The 17,461-nt window shown below is 45.3% G+C and overlaps 1 protein-coding gene across 1 annotated transcript in view; it reads right to left on the bottom strand.

Annotated features, from left to right (window-relative positions):
- The window catches only part of LOC135362749 (BDNF/NT-3 growth factors receptor-like), a 69,436-nt gene extending 52,584 nt beyond the window's left edge, over positions 1-16,852 (bottom strand). Inside the window, exons 1-3 of the mRNA XM_064579879.1 lie at positions 16,847-16,852; positions 15,767-15,939; positions 10,963-11,197 (exon numbers count right to left, since the gene is read on the bottom strand). Of these exons, the coding sequence (XP_064435949.1) occupies positions 10,963-11,197; positions 15,767-15,939; positions 16,847-16,852 (414 nt within the window). The remainder of the gene's footprint in view (positions 1-10,962; positions 11,198-15,766; positions 15,940-16,846) is intronic.
- Between the last annotated feature and the right edge of the window lie 609 nt (positions 16,853-17,461).

The raw sequence follows: 17,461 nt of genomic DNA, 5'->3' as shown, positions 1-17,461 counted from the left end.
GAGGTGGGAGAACTTGTTTTCTTTTCTTTTCTTTTTTTTTTTAAAGATTTTATTTATTTATTTGACAGAGACACAGCGAGAGAGGGAACACAAGCAGGGGGAGTGGGAGAGGGAGAAGCAGGCTCCCCACGGAGCAGGGAGCCCGATGTGGGGCTCGATCCCAGGACCCTGGGATCATGACCTGAGCCGAAGGCAGATGCTTAACAACTGAGCCACCCAGGCGCCCCAGAACTTGTTTTCTTTACTGCAGTTTATAAGTGGTTCTCTAATAGATTTTTGGAATGACATATTCATCATCAAGAGAGATGGCAGCTGTCTTCTACTCCTATTCAAGGTGGAGTAACAGAGAAGAGATTTACCTTCTCATGTGAAACAAATTAAAAATGGCTTAAATTCATATGAAACAATTATTTTCAAGACACTAGATAACAGTGAAGGACAGTGATCCCTGAGAGATGAGAAATAAATGTAATGAGTCCTGTGATTGATTGTTAAGCTCTCATTGCAAGAGACAGAGGTGGGGAAGCCCAGCAAATTCCCTAAGTTGAGGAGTTGGGAGCTGGGAGTCTCGGGAGATCAGGCAGCTAGAGTGGAAAAGACAGAATTCCAGAAATGGAAGAGCTGCACACAGAGGGAATTCTGAAGATCTGGAGAGGGTGCCCCTCGAGTATTCAGCTGAGTGCTGATGAGTGCATGCATGTGCAGACACTATCAAGGTCTGGGAAAGAACTACCCAGAGGATCAGTGGAAAGAGTGCCCAGTGCTCACACAGGATCAGAAATAGTGTTGGTTCCCATGAAGCAGGGTGAAAACCTCATGATTTTCTACCCGAGTGGGGACTTGGGTAGACTACTCAGTAGATCTTGCCTCAGTAGTAAGGAATTATTAGCTCTAAAGTAACACTGGTCTAGTCCTGCCTAATCTTAATAGCAATACACAAAGGGATCAAGCTGTTTCAAGGCAATAAAAACACATTCCAGAACAAAGCTCAAAAATGTTAAAGGAATGCAAAAATACCAGCACCAAACAAGACAAAATTCACAATGTCTGGCATCCAATCTAAAATTACCAGGCATACAGAGGAGCAGAACAATATGACTCATAATTAGGAGAGAAATCAACCAAAGGAAATTGACCCAGGACTGGCACATGTTAGCACCACAAAGAAATATATTGAAACATTATTATAAATGTATTCTCTATGTTTAAGATGTTATCTGGAGGCATGGAAGATATAAAAAAAAGCCATAATGAACTTCTAGAAATGAAAACTGTAATGTGTAAGATGAAAATATACACTGGTTGGGAATAATGGAAAAATAAACATTGACAAAGAAAAGATTAAGGAACTTGAAGATATGGTAATAGAAAATATCCAAAATAAAACACACAAAGAAAAGAGAATCCAAAAAATGAAAGATTTCAGTGAGCCATGAGACAGTTTTAAATGGTTTAATATAAGTGAAACTGGAGTCCCTTGGTGGTAAGTAGGGGAAAGAGAAGAAATATCTGAACAAGAATTGGTCAAAAAATTTCCAAATTGATTGGGGCTCCTGGGTGGCTCAGTTGGTTAAGCGACTGCCTTCGGCTCAGGTCATGATTCTGGAGTCCCAGGATCGAGTCCCATATCGGGCTCCCTGCTCAGCAGGGAGTCTGCTTCTCCCTCTGACCCTCCCCCCTCTCATGTGCTCTCTCTCTCTCATTCTCTCTCTCAAATAAATAAATAAAATCTTTAAAAAAAAAAAATTTCCAAATTGATGGAAACTGTAAGCCCAAAAGTCCAAGTTAACTATTGCATCCAAGCACAAGAAATATGAATAAAACTATACCAAGGCACATTGTAATCAGATTTCTCAAGACCAGTAATAAAGACATTATTTTAAAGGCAACCAGATGGGGTGCCTAGATGGCTCAGTTGGTTAAGCAACTGCCTTTAGCTCAGGTCATGATCCCAGGGTCCTGGGATCGAGCCTCGCATCAGGCTTCTTGCTCAGCAGGGAGCCTGCTTCTCCCTCTCCCTCTGCCTGCCGCTCCCCCTGCTTGTGTCAAGTAAATAAATAAATCGTAAAAAAAAAAAAAGCAACCAGGAAAAAAAAAAGAAGAAGAAGAAGAAGAAGCATTGCATCCAGAGGAACAAAGATCTCCCATTGAGAAATTCCAGTAGTTTATTTTTTAGCATTGATTATGCACCACTTCAATTCAGTTTTCTCAACAAACTTTAGAGGCAGGGACTCACTTCAAATAAAGAAACAGAGGCTATGAGGGTACATAAGGTGAGTATAGCATAATTTTCTTTACTCTCTCCAAAGCCATTCACTTTTGCTCCCTTTTTTTCTGCAGTAGAATCACAGTTTTGTTTAAGTCTTTTTTTGAAAGGTCACAAATCTTTTCATTCCTTTGTCCTTGTAGTAGAATCTCAGTTTTGTCTAGGTGTTCAGTAACAAGCCATTGATCTCTACAAGTTTGTTCAGCTCTTAGTCTTGACCCACCTGTGACCAGGGAGGTGAAAGGAGGAGTCTGCAGAGGGGATGTTCTGGGAAAGATTTATTTTCTGATGAGAAGAAAGTATGCAAGGAGAAACTACCTGCTCCCTGAAGCTGCTCTGCCTTTCTCCTCTAAGTGAAGTTTGGATGTGTTTGGAGTTGCTGCAGCCATCTTGCAGCCAGGAGGAAAAGACCAAGGATATATCAAGTGCCAGTCCACAGTTCTGACATGGGGCAGCCTGGGAGCCAACCAGAAGCTGCCCACCTGTGAACTCCTTGTCATGTAAGCAAAAATGACTCCCTACCTGCTTCAGCCATTGCTGGTAGCATATTGCTAGCCTCGGTTAAATTCATTCTTCATTGATAGAAGCATAAGATTAGAAAAGAGAAAGTAGATTTGAACCTTTGCCTTTAGGATCTCAGTCTGAGACATTTTCTTCTTTAACCCAGCTAACTTTTTGTTGCCAGCTTCCATTTTAAAGGGCTCTGGTCTGAATGATGAGAAGAACATGGAATACCATGAGTGTGAGAAAGCTAAAGCCAGACTTTCAAAAACAGGGCAGAAGGGGGAGGAAGTACCTGCTCACCTCTCAGCACCTTGAGGAATCCGAGTCCTGCTGGCCCAACTGCGCCAATGAGCCATGGCCTATCTTCATTCCCAGAGCACCTAACTGCTTACTTAATTTCTGCAGGTAGCTCTTCTATGCACAAAGTAGACAGGCTAGTGATCTCAGGAATAAAGGACTCAGGAGACTGAAAATGCAAGAGAGATTTATTCCATGTCCTGCTAACCGTCTTCACTAGTCTTCACCAGGAAACGAATAGGCCCAGGGACCTGGACGAAGAATTTGCAGGCCAGCCCCTCCATGCTGACTTCAGGCACCTTCCATACCTCTTCCATAACTCCCTACCAAGGTCCCATGGCACAGTGACAGACTAAAGGCTCTGAGGAGTTCTGCAGCAAGGAAAATGATTGCTTAGCTTGGTGATCATGGATCTCTTTCACCGGCAAACACCCACTGACAGCTCAGGGACCTGGTTTGAGAGACACTGTTCTACTATACAGGAGTGGGGATTTGGGGATCTGTTGGGCAGATCTATTTTCATAAGCTGACAGAATGCAATCTGACATGTTTCTTTCTGGCATAAAATCTCTCAGTGGCTCTCCGCTGCCAAAAGGACCAAGTCCAAAGGCTCTGGCATGGCAAACAGGTCCCTGTGAAATCTGATAATAGCATCAACAGCCTACTTTGTTAGCCTGCATGCAAGGGTTGCAGGCAGAGGAGCCCCCAGTCCCTGGCCACACACCATGATGTTTACACCACCATCTCTTTTCATAGCTCCCTCCTATGCCAACAATGTCTCCCTCCCCGCCTGGCCGGGGCCCTCTTGCCAATAGAACAATTTGGGGCTCATATCTCATATTCCAGCTCAAATGTCACATCTCTGCGAACCCTACTCTGATTTCCCAAAGTAGGCTGGTGGCTTCCTCTTTAGGGTACATGTCTCTATTACAACATTATCACATTATCACATGTGCAAGAACTCCTCGGAGTCCCAGCCCACGTGTCTTTTTTATCTGGATGCCTTTAGTATCTAGTAAAGCATCTAGCACATAGTAGCTGCTTCATACGTGTGTCCAAAAAATGAATGAATGCACGCAAGGACACTCACCCACCCTTTTGCGACACCAAAGCATATGTAAAAGGTTCTTAGGAAGGCTTGAATACAAATTAAGCCAATTTAGAATCTTGAAATAATTTATGCAAATCTAGTTTAATATAGAATTCGTCTGAACTCAATGTTCTGATTTCTCCCCAGCAGACAGGTTCCTCTGAACTGTGCTCTCTCTGAGTGTGGTATGAAGCGTAAATTGAAGATGATTTCATGAAATAAATAAGCTCTTAAGTTTCTGGGGCCACTTTAATCAAAAGAAGTCAAATAGAAAGGTCTATAACTGTTTATGTGGATGTTGAGTAATTGTGTATTATATATGAAGGGGGAAATGAAGGAAATGTATGCAAAGAAGAGTTAATGACAGAGGACATTCCTCTTTCAGGAAGGGACTTTGCTGCCTCTTAAAATGAACAATGTGCCTGGTTTCAAAGGTTCTAGGCAGAGTACGTCAGAGGAAGTTTTTGGTTTTTTTGTTTGTTTTTTACTATAGTGTAAGTGCAAATAAGTTGTAGCTCCGGGATCTCTACTGAAAAAAAAATGGTCGGAGATAAGGACATCTCTATATCCCTACCTTTGCTTCCTGAAACCAGCGCTCCTAGCCTCAGGGCCAGGCCCATCTACCAAAATCTGAGTATCTTTTTCATTCTTCTACAGGGCGAAAACGTTATACTCATAAAGGTTTTTCCCTGATACGTGTCCTGTTCAGGAATCATGTGTGGACCACTCAGTATGTGCCATGCCCAGGGGCAGTCTCAGATACAAGGACATGTAAGACTTGTCCTCTCCTTGCTCCCGTATTAGTGAGAAGACACATATATGAACAAATTTCCATGATGCAATGTGCTCTATGCTCTAATGCTTATTTATTTATTTATTTATTTGTGAGAATGCATTTATTAGTGAGACGCTTTTTTAAAAAAAGATTTTATTTATTTATTTGACAGAGAGAGACACAGCGAGAGAGGGAACACAAGCAGGGCGAGTGGGAGAGGGAGAAACAGTCTTCCCGCTGAGCAGGGAAACTGATGTGGGACTCGATCCCAGGACCCTGGGATCATGACCTGAGCTGAAGGCAGACGCTTAATGACTGAGCCACCCAGGTGCCCTGAGACACATTTTTTAAAGATTTTATTTATTTATTTGTCAGAGAGAGAGAGCACAAGCAGGGGGAGCTGCAGGCAGAGGGAGAAGCAGGCTCCCCACTGAGCAAGGAGCCAGATGAGGGACTAGATCCCAGAACCCTGGGATCAAGAACTGAGCTGAAGGCAGACGCTTAACCGACTGAGCCACCCAGATGTCCCTAGTGAGATGCATTTTTTAAAAAAAATTGATTAGAGTTGATACACAGTGTTTCAGGTGTACAGCATAGCGTAGTACATAAACTTATCAAATCACTATGTTGCACTGCTTATTTATATGAAGCGTAGAGGCATCATGGGTTTTGAGCAATTACTGTGCTTGGAGGAAGTCAGGGAGGGGATGAAACAAGAATTGCCTTTGAAGAATTAGCAGGCATTCACCAGGGAGATTCGGTGCTGTTCTTCATAGAGGGAATGACATTGGTATTTTATATGACAACTCACTAAGAACATTTGTGAAATGACTCATAATTGATCTATCAATCAATCAGTCTATTTATCAATTGATCTATCTAGAAATGCTCATATTACATAAAAATATTCCATAAAAAATAAACATTATTTTCAATACCCAAGGTATGAAAAGTTAAGTCTTGATTATTTCTCATGTGTTTATCTTATTCTTAAGTTACATAAGTCTTCCTCTCGTCTCTGTGGTTGAGGACTTTATTTTCCAGCTGGTACTAAAGTTTAAATCAGTTCTTCTTGGTACTTGTTACATCAGCTGATATCAATACCATCCATTTTCTTTTCTCTCTGCAGCTAATAAACTGATACTGAACAACTGAAGATGAGTTCTTAGACACTGTAGCTGGTATCACTTTAATACTTCAGGATTCTGACCATAACCTTGCTTAGCCAATGTATACTCATTTGCTTTTGTAAACGTCCACCATAAATCAATTTGCCTATTGTGCTTCCCTCTTTTTTCTCCTTAAGTGGAAGATGAATTAAAGGACAGGGTTTCTTACCACCTCAATATAAAACTAAAGCCCAAAGGAGAACAAGATTTAAAAGCTAGGATTTCAGATCTTTAGGGATCTCTCCTCACCAACAGATCACATTCATTTTAAGCACGTGTTGGACCCAAACAGGGAAAACTACCAAAGTGCATATGAGAAAAAGTTTCAGTGGATCCACTGTGGCCCTGTAATGACCAAGGAGAGTGAGATCCTAGGTCTCCGACAGGCAGAATGTGACAGAAATCTGGTTCAGATGTCTCTGAAATGCTAGGTTTTGCCAGTGGAGGGAAGCAATAAAAACTAAATAAAAGGCTGGTACTGCAGAGCTGCTAATTAAAACAATTCAGAGGACATAAATGCTAGAGTAATTTTGAACCCACCATATCAGCCTAGTTTCAATGCAAATGTACTGTTCCGATTTCTCCCTTCATTGGGAGGATATAATTAGTTCAGCTGCAACAGGGTGGAAGCCATAAGGCAGCCATTTTCTGGTGCTGCCTGCTCCCCCATGATGGAGGAACAGCTGCTACATGCCCCTCCCACCACGGACTGCCCCGAGCTGTGGCCACCCCACAGGGCTGTTCCTAAAGCATCATGAGCAGAGGGCACAGGTTACCAGTGGGACCTGCTCTTGCTTAAAGATAAGGGACATGTTACTCCTCAACCTAGTTGACTCCGGGACCAAGCACCATCCTTCCAGTTTCGAGAGCCTTGGCTGACACAAAAATCCTCCCCCATTGCTGTGGCGGGGGAGATTTTTAACATTGGTGATGACAGCACACACCAGCTAGAGCAAGCAGCTCCTCAGCCTGGGGTTTGACGCAGGCTTTTGGAGAGGATAGGAGGAGAATAGTGAAGAAAAACATACTTAAGGTGCTGGCACATGAGAAACCAAAGCTCTGAAGTAGGCACATTCCCCAGCTCCAGTGACAGACAGGATGAAAAGACACCATGATGGGAAGGGGACTAATGCAGAGCTTAGAGATGATCCAACAGGTTGATAACTAATGGGAAAGCAAGAATGGTCTGGGAAACAGCCACTGCAAGATGGTGCTGTAGTTCACGTGCAGAATCGGCAACAGCTTCGGCTTGTCCATTGGACAAAACCAGCAGAATGAAGCCCACTGATTTGCTATGGATATTTTAATAAGGAAAAATATACTACAAATGACTTCTAGGTTAATAAATAATTTCATGGAACCAAAAGGTGAATCATCATTTGTTTTCCTAGGCTACTATCAAATTGTCTGGTCTTAATATCCATCATCCACTTTCCTACCCCCTCCTGCCCATCCCCACCTAAATAATTTCATGGAACCAAAAGGTGAATCATCATTTGTTTTCCTAGGCTACTATCAAATTGTCTGGTCTTAATATCCATCATCCACTTTCCTACCCCCTCCTGCCCATCCCCACCTATAACAGAGGCCAATGTAAGGCTGGTTCTTCTTCCTCATCCTTAGTGGGAACAACAAATAGCCAAGTGAACATACAGATCCCCCAGCTGCCACTGAGTAGTGATCATGGTGGGAGAGGGGTGGGGGATGGGGTTGCATAAATGTGGCATCTGAAGTACATTTGCTAATGATGAGGAGAGTTCCAAGAACATTTAACAAAGAAACTGGGAAACATTATTTCCTCCAATCAATTCAGAAAAAAGAACTTCGGGAAAATGTCACCTAAGTGGTGAATTTCCTTTTTAATAAATGATAACAAAATAAAGTAGATAACAAATTACAGTACTTTTTTAATGTATAAATAATCCAGACTAACTTCTTATGTTCATAATAATGGTCACTATTAGCTAGTATTTTCCTTTTTAGACTTTTTTTTAGACATGAGATATAATTCATATACCATAGACTTGTAGGCTTTTTAGACTTTTCTTAAAGACATGAGATACAATTTATATACCATAATATTTACCTTTCAGTGGTATTTAGCACATTTATCAATATACTAAATAACCACCACCACTGTACACTTCTAGAACATTCTCATCACCCTAAAAAGAAACTCCATATCCAGCAGCAGTCACTCCTCATTCTCCATTCTCCCAGCCATCGGCAACCACTGATCTACTTTCTGTCTCCATGGATTTGCCTATTCTGGACATTTCATATAAATGGAATCCCATATGTGATCTTTTGAGTCTGGCTTCCTTCATTTACCATAATGGTTGCATTAGGGCTCATCTGTGTTGTAGCATGAGTCAGTACTTCATTCCTTCTTACTGGTGAATAATAGCCCATTGTATGATCACCACATCTCCTTTATTCATTCACCAGTTGTTGGACACTTAAGTTGTTCCCACTTTTTAGTTATTATGAATGATGCTGCTAAGAACATTTGTGTACACATTTTTGTGTGAAAGTATGATTTCAGTTCTTTTAGGTAATATACCTAGGAGTGGAATCGCTGAGTTATATGATGAGTCTGTATTGCACATTTGGAGAAACTGCCAAACCATTTGCCAAAGCAGCTGCACCATTTTGCATCCCTACCTGCAGTGTACGAGGGCTCTGATTTCTCCACATTCCCATTAACACTTGCTATTGTCCATCTTTATTACAGCATCCTAGTGAGTGTGAAGTTCTATCTCAATGGGGCTTTGATTTACATTTCCCCAATGACTAATGATGTTGAGCATCTTTTCATGTGAACATTTGTATATCCCCTTTGGCGACACCTCTACTTAAAAATTTTGCCTATTTTTTAATCAGGTTGTTTATCTTCTTCCTGTTGAGCATTTCTATCTTGTTTTTCTGATTTATTTTTTCTAAAGATTATAAGAAATGACACTGGACTCCACCTGGCTCAGTTGTGGCTTTGGGAATGAAGAATGATTTTATCCATTTGGATCATGATAAAGTTGAAAACATTTGTTGAATACCTATTTTGTGCCAAGCATTCTAGGACCTTTATTAACTTACTGCTAAAGACGAAGCTCTTGTTAGGGCCACATGTTTCTCCCTTTGGTGCTCATCAAGATCAGCAAAGCTCTTCTTTAGGGAAGGACTCATGTGGTTCTTCATCTCTTGAGACAGGGAAACGTCCCCACCCCCACCTCCCACCATAGGAACAGAGCTAACAGTGGAGATGCTTCCATCAGTAGGTAAAGGCTCCCACCATATTTTAGCTATCCAGAATAGACTAGTCATCGTTAGACTCAGGACAGGTCCTTCAAAGCTCCATTTTGAACACTTGAAGTTAAGACCATACTCACATTTTCTACAGACACACCCAAGAGAATCCTTTTCAATTTGGTCTCCACTCTTTTTTTTGTCCCACAGACTGCGAACAATGCTTCTCAAGGTGACAAAGGAAGAAATCCCACAAAACAATCTACAGAAGAATATGCAGCAAAGCACTGGATTTATTTTCTTAGACTACTTGTAGTGATGTTGGTTTAACTAAAATGCAGGGGCATGAGAAGTGAGTAAGGCTGCAGAGAGGGGCATTGGAAACAAAGTTCCTCAAAAAAAAAAAAAAATCATAAAGGGAAGACCAAAAGTGAGGAGAGGCATTGTCTCTGCCAGTCCTACCTTACGAAATCTAGTCAAGTTATATGTTTTACCTTCTTAGGCTATGTACACACAACACATTTATTCCTTTTCCTTCCTATTCTCTTCCTCTACCCTTGAAAATCAAGCAACACCACAGGAAAACCAAATTGAGAGTTTGAGGTAGTAGAATACCACTTCAAACCTTCACTTTCAATATTGTGACTTCAAGATTTCCAGAAATGTCCTTTTCCTCTCCTACCCAAGTTCCAAGATCTCAGTTAACAAATCCACCTTGCCCAGGGGACCAGTTCCAGGTAATCAGGGGATTTGATTTGTTTCTGTAACTCTAGCCCTTAGTGTTTCTAGTGGTGGAAACCTAGCCAGCCAGAGGTGGGACTATTCAGGAGGAGGCAGAACAGAACCTCTTACATCTCACAAAGAAGACCACCAGCCAACCCACTTTCAACCAAGATGGCTCTGGGTGGGAACTTCTAAGGTCTATGGTGTTATCATTTGTGTGAAAAGTTCATCTTCAGCCACACCCTCAGATAAAGGCTCCAGGCATAATTTCACAGAATCAAATATAAACCTCAAAACCCTTTAACCTTGTGCCAACTAGGGATTCCCCCAAGCCCTTGGGCTCCCCTGGCTGAACCATCACACTGAGGGCTTTTGTCTTGGAGATATCACACACCACTCTGGAGAACCATGGAAAGAGCAGGATGGGTTTATGGGGTGCATTGTGTTCCCCCCAAATTTGTGCATGGAAGCCTTAACCCCCGGTATCTCAGACTATAGCTGTATTTGGAGATAGGGTCTTTAAAGAGGTGACTAAATGAAAACAAGGCTGTGGTGGGCCTTCATCCAATCTAGCTGGTGTCTTTACAAGACAAGGAAATTTAGACACAGAGAGAGAGACACCAGGGATGCACACACAGCAACAAGACTGTGTGAGCAACAAGACCATGTGAGCACACAGAGAAAGGCGTTGTCTGCAAGCCAAGAAGAGACGCCTTTGGAGAAAGCAACCCTGCCATCACCCTGACCTTGGACTTTTAGCCTTCAGAGAAAATAAAAGTCTATTAGGTAAGCCCCTTAGTCTACAGTATTTTGTTATGGCAGCCCCAGCAAATGAATACAAGGGGCTCCCAGGGAAAGAGGGCCCTGGGGACCCCTGATGGGCACAGCCACTCACCCTGTAGTAGTCAGTGCTGTACACGTCCCGGGACATCCCAAAGTCCCCGATTTTCACCAGGAGGTTCTCACCGACCAGGCAGTTGCGGGTGGCCAGATCTCGGTGCACGAAGTGCTGGGAAGCCAGGTAGACCATGCCCGCGGCTATCTGTTGGGCGATGTGCAGCATCTGGGACTGGGTCAGCTCTGTTGGTGGATTGCCTTCGGCCATCAGCACGGCGTCAGGCCCATGGGCCCTGTGGAGGACACGGAAGTGTTGCTGGAGCCCCAGCTCTTCCCTCCAAGAGCCCTGTCTCCCAGCAGCAGCTGGGACTCAAGGGCTGCCTGACTTAGCTAAAGAATGGGAGGAGATGCTTCACCCACAGGTGCACCCCTAAAGTTTCAATTCCCAGGAAATCTAGAATTCTCAGGGCCATGTGGGCCTGCATGGTACCCTCCTCAGCACACACACACACACACACACACACAGAGCTCTGTGTTTTAGGGGCCCCAGAGCTAGCCTGGGGCCAGGTACTGGCCAGAGCCCCTGACCCTGAGAAGCAGTGGTGCAAAAAACATGAACAAAAATAAAAATAAACCAAAACCAAAACATGGGGGGAGAGTTTGGCTCTCTTGGAGTGGTGGGTCATCATGCCCCAGTGGGAGCCCCAGCCCTCCCCTCCCAGCTACAAGCTGCAGCTGGAGCACCCCCCACCCAGGCAATGTCTCCAGCGTGCCCCCACGAGGGCCAGATTTTTGCAGTGGGGCAGGGTTTCCAAGCTGCCCTGGTCTCCCTCAAACCCACCTGAGCAGAATCCCAGGGACCCTCAGCCTGGACATTCATTTGCTGTGAAAAATCCCATCTCTTGCCCAGCCCTCCCCTGCCCACCTGTGCCCTGGCCACCACATGGAGAGTTCTGGAATCACAATACATCGATTCTTTTACTGGGCCAGGTTTTATTCTTTACATTATGGCGGGGGGGAGGGGGAGTATGGTATTTTATATCTTCTTTTTCTTCTATCTTATGCACTTGGCCTTTCCCCAGCCATGTGATGACTTAGGCACCTCAACACTGGCACATGCTTTAAGGAGGGGAGTGTCCCAGTCTCAGGATGAGCCCTCAGCCCCACCAGGCCCTGCTCTTGAATCCTGCCAAGACTGGCGTCACTGGCCCCTGATGGCCTGAGGGGAGCTGCAGGGCAAAGAGTAAAGGGTCTCTCTCTTCCAGACGCTTCGGCGGAGCGGTCAAAGTGCTGCTTCCTTCCAGAGGCCAATAAGGGAGAAGATTTCCTTCAGGACAGCTGGAAGCACTCAAAATCAATATGGAAGATTTTAAATGGGTTTTAAAGCGGACGATCCCACCTGTAGGGTTGTGGAGCTGTACGAGTATTTGAAAAACGAAAGGGTTGGAGTTGTCCCAGAACACCCTGCTCCTTCTGTCTCTCCCCACACCAGCCAGCCCCACTTCGGTTGGACTGTCTCCCACTGCAGGCGTATGCCCCTTCTTCCTGGCTCTAGCCCCCAGCGAGTCCCCCTTTTGCTGGATTTCCAAATCCTTCATTCTTGGATTCTCAGAGAACAAGCATGGATGAGGAGGAGGGGAGTTTTCCACCACCAGGATCTAGGGAAGACTTTTAACTTGTCCAGTCTGTAATTTCCCCATCAGTCAAACAGACAAAGGGCTATTAGGCTGGGTGATCGTGTAGGTCCCTTGTATCTCTAAATATCTGGGTTGAACCATTCCAGGGGAGGAACTTCCTGGTTTTGTGCAAGACGGTCCTAGCACAGTTCACCTCTGTAAAGTGAGGGTACCCACTGCACCCTCCTAAGCACATTGATGGGAGTAGTAACCAATACCGTGCTTGTGCGGAGCTTCGTGGCCTTTCATGGAAAGCCAGTTTAAGATTGCTCAAAGGTTGAGGTTGTTTTTCCCAGCACTGAGGGGGCAGGCGAAAGGCGGAATGTTTTCACCTGTCACAGGAGACAAAGCCCTTACTGTGACTTCAAACCAGCAGAGAGACCTAGAAGAACACATAAACTAGGAGAAATCCTGAAATATCCAGAGAATCTAGGCCAGGATGTAATCTTCATAGATTCAAATCAAAGAGTGAAACATGTTGCTCACTTGCCAGAACCTATTTCAGCCCCAGGAATCTAGACCCTTCTAAGAATCTATCTATGGCAAAGACTCCAGAGAAGAGGAGACATTTGAGGCCAATGCCACAGGCCACCTCTGCGTGAAGGCGCCAGAAGGCTGTGGGCCTCCAGTGCCTTCTGCACTCTCCGCTACCAGGTGTGGTGTAGGGCAGGCTCCCACATTTTAAACCAGCTGTCTCCTCTGCTTGCTTTTGAGTATTCGAACAAGACTCCTTTTAATGGGAGAAGCCTTTGAGCAGAAAATCCCGCTGTAAAAAGAGGGCAGGCAAGTCTTCTAAACAAGTTCTCAAGAGGAGTATAAATAAAGTCAACACAAAAGCCCTCTGCTTCATTCTCCAGGTTACCTTGCAGCTCTTGGAAATAAAAACATATTTTTACCTCTTCCGGGAGAACATGCCTTAAAAGGGGAAAAGCACGATTAGCACCCTGGCTGGGAGAGCAGGAAGGTTCAATGGGCTTCTAATGAGGGAGCCTCTACACCTTTCCTCAGCTTATTCTCTCCAAGTGTGGGTTACAGTCAGCACTTAGCCACACAGTCTGGCTCCAGATTCCACAGCATGCTACTTTCCTTCTGATCTTTTTCACCGGCTACTTCAAGAGGAAGCAGTGCAGTGCTTAAGGCTCTGGGTTTTGCAGCCAGGGGCTGTGGGTTTGAATCTCAGCTCTGTGACTCAGTTCTCTTTTTTTGACTATAAAATGGGAATACTTGTAATAATAGTTTATTAAGTTTATACAAGTTAAACTATTTAAAATGCTTAGAAGTCTCAATAATATTAGCTGTTATTACTTGCAAACTTGTCGTAAGGGAATTCTGGAGAGATTCCAAAGGAAAAACTGGCATTTCTTTGCAAGCAAGAACTATGTTTCTCCTCATTTCCCAGCCACCCTAGCACAGGGCCTGGCCATGTTAGTGTTAAGTGTATGGCTTTGGATGAATAAAAAGGATGAGAGGAAATTGTAGACATCTGTCTTTATAGGGCAGTGCCAATGACACGGGGGGTGGGGTGGGACATGGTCATGGCATTGAGGGGCTGGGTTCCCTTCCAGAAAGGGAGGACGGACTGTAGTTCACAGTGCATTATTGTGCCTGAGAACCTGCTTCTTGGCATTGAAAACCTCTTGTTACCAGAGTTCAGCAGATTCTGAAATCAAGTGGGAGAGATTTCTAATAGCTCCATGCCTTGTGCAAGACGCCCAGGGAGAATTAGGGGTCTGCTCCTTCTGGAAGCAGGAAGGAAAGCTAGGGAGAGGATGGCTGAGCCAAAAGTGAAAGGATTAACACACACACACATGCTTACACATGCACTCACATGCATACACACACACAGTGTGAGCTCACAGAAGCATTTAATTGCAGCCAGGTGAATACGTTTGGTGTATTATTTTTGGTGCTATATTTTTGGAAAGCACCATTTTTAATTAGAGAAGTAGCCTAGAACACGGGAACAAGGGAAAAATACTTCTATGAGCAGCTAGACCTCCACCAAATGTAGCTGCTTTTCCTCCTTTCACATGAGATCTGAAAGACAAAATATCATCATCCCCTCTCCCCAGCAAGAAAAACTGCTGACACTGAGGAACGCATCAGGATGACTGACTCTGAGCACCAAGAGTTGGCTACGTATTCCTAATCTCACCTGGCATTCCCTCCCCCCATGCAATCATAAGCAAGGCTGAGAAGGGGGACCCATCCCAGGGAAGGACGACTAAATTGCACGTGTATTCATGAGCCTAGTACAAGTGATCCAGAAGGTACAAGCCGCATGATGACATCTCTAAGCACCACAGTACACTGTCCCCCGCCACCGTTCTCTCAGCGATGGACTATTAAACTGCACGGTTTCTGAATTTTCCAGGGGCTCCTGGTGCCCACTTCTGAGGAAAGCTCTTTCCAGGGCCCCCAGTAGCTGGAGGAGGACAGAGAGGTCTAGATGTCACCGTAACACAAGAGGTATAACATCCCCAGGGTTGCGGATCCCTCAACCATGTGGCTCTGGGGACAATATCTATTGATTATCTATTATCACAATCGTCCCAACACTAATCCTTGATGTGGGTACTATTATACCCCTTTTACAGTTAAGAAAACCGAGGCTGACATCTTTCCTGTTTCTCCTCAGTGAAACTACCTACCAAGACACCACAGGCCGCACACTTGCTGGCCTTTCAAAGCTGAGAGGTAGCCACGTTTGAAAGAACACAGCGTGTTAGAGCCAGGGATGACAGAAAGAGGGTCCAGCTCAGGCCCACCTGGAGTCGGGGTGCCTGGGACACAGTGGGCTGGAGACCTACCCAGGCAGACATGGCCGCTGATGCAGACGAGGAAGGAGAATCCAGTCTCCCAGCCCACACTACTGGGACTGCTTACTCTTTCCATTCATGCTCTTACATGGGCGACTTCCATTTGTACCTCTGCTCAAGGCAAATAAAAGCATCGCTTGGTTCCCTTCCCCAAAGAGTCCACGGCTCAGTTCATTTCTCCCGTCCCTCATTTCTTCAGTGTCCTCCGTTTCTTTCTCTGTAGAACGTGTTGGTGTTTTCACCTGAGAACGTTCCAGCGGACCCCTGGCCCTTCCCCGGGTCTCCCTGTCCTCACCCTCAGGCCTGTCTGAACATGGAGGCCCGCTCCCTCCCCCAGCTCCCTCCCGCGCCACACCCCGCGCCCTACCTGAGGAACTTGTTGAGGTCCCCGTGCTTCATGTACTCGAAGACCATGATGAGCGGGTCGCCCTCCACGCAGACACCATAGAACTTGACAATGTGCTCGTGCTGGAGGTTGGTCAGCAGCTCCGCCTCACGGTGGAAGTCCTTGCGGGCATTGTCGCTGGCGTCCTTCAGCGTCTGGGGACGAGGGGCAGACAAGGGAGAGAAGCAACACACTTCAAACTGAGAACATCTAAGGGAAGGTTGTGTGGAGAAGGAATGACTCCAGCGGGCCCTGCGGTTCCTACATGTGAAGAAATTCATCTCATTCATTATACAAAAGACTGGGAAATGGCTTCATTCCCGAGGAAATACTGTCTGTGTTAAACACTGAGGAGCAGTTGTCCCTCATGGGTACGGAAAGCTTTGCCGTTGATGAAGCGCTCGGTACACGTGCTTCTTCTTAAGTAACAGACGTGAGCTTTTTAGAGTCTTCATCCTTTTTATCCCTGTTATCACCCAATTATTACCACAGACTTCTCTTCTGTTGTGGTACCTGTTCCACTTTCAAGGATGCCACGTGCCGCTCACTTCTGCTCACATAACTTTAAAAAAAACCTCATATCATGGAAATAGTCGAGAGAAGAGCATAACGAACCCTCATGTACCCATCTTCCAGCCTCAACAGTGATCATTTTGCCAGTTTTATTATGTAACACGTTTGAAAGCCTTCTCCCCCCTGGGCCCACGCAAGCTGCCGGCTCAGCAGATGCCCCTGTCCAGTCAGTGCCAAGCCAGCCCATCACGTTGCCAAGATGACAATGCCCAGGGTCATGCCGGCCAGGCTCTGGGGCCCTTAGCTCTCTTCTCAGAGCGCTCCGCCACTGCGGTGTCATAGGGCAAAGGTGACATTCCGTGATGCCACACACCTGTGCTGAGCTCCTGCCCTGTGCCAGTCACAGAGCTAGAGCTGTGCTGGCATCAGGAAGACAGTGACCCGAATCCTGGCCTCAGGGGCTTATTTATGGGCAAAGAGGGAGAGAAGTAACATTTATAATTACTCTAATTCACGCTTAAAACACACATCCTAACTGAACCAGCTCACCTGCATCTCTGTCCAGTTTGATCACTTTTTTTTTTAAAGATTTTATTTATTTATTTGAGAGAGAGAGCGAGCACAGAAGGGGAGTGAGAGGGAGAAGTAGACCCCTGCTGAACAAGGAGCCCGATGTGGGATTCGATCCCAAGGACCCTGGGATCATGACCTGAGCCGAAGGCAGACGCTTAACCGACTTAGCCACCCAGGCACCCTGGTTCGATCCCTTGACATGTCTCTCTTGAAACCTGTGCTTTCACCGTAACAAGGCTCTGCAGCTTCCCACATGACATCAGGCCAGGCCTCCCTGTCTCTGCCCGTGTCCCTCTCTTCGCCTGGAATCCTCACTCAGGCATGGTCACCAGGGTCGCAGGTTGAATAATGCCCCCACAAGGGTGTCCACATGCCAATCCCCAGAATACATGGCCAAAGGGACTTTGCAGATATGAGTAAGTTAAGGGTCTTGATGCAGAGGGATTGTCCGAGTGGGCTCTGAGTCACTCCACACAAGGGCCCTTGGGTGAGAAGGTGGATCAGGAGAGAGCAGCTGTAAGGGCAGAAGCAGAGGTCAGACAGGACACAGGGGCCACGCTGCTGGCTTAGAAGAAGGGGCCACAAGCCAAG

Source organism: Mirounga angustirostris, unplaced genomic scaffold (genome assembly GCF_029215605.1).
Source record: "Mirounga angustirostris isolate CCGP_5_RB_7025 unplaced genomic scaffold, mMirAng1.0.hap1 SCAF_15, whole genome shotgun sequence".
NCBI classification, from domain to species: Eukaryota; Metazoa; Chordata; class Mammalia; order Carnivora; family Phocidae; genus Mirounga; species Mirounga angustirostris.
The sequence above is the reverse complement of the archived record's forward strand: the minus strand, read 5'-3'. Positions and strand labels throughout refer to the sequence as shown.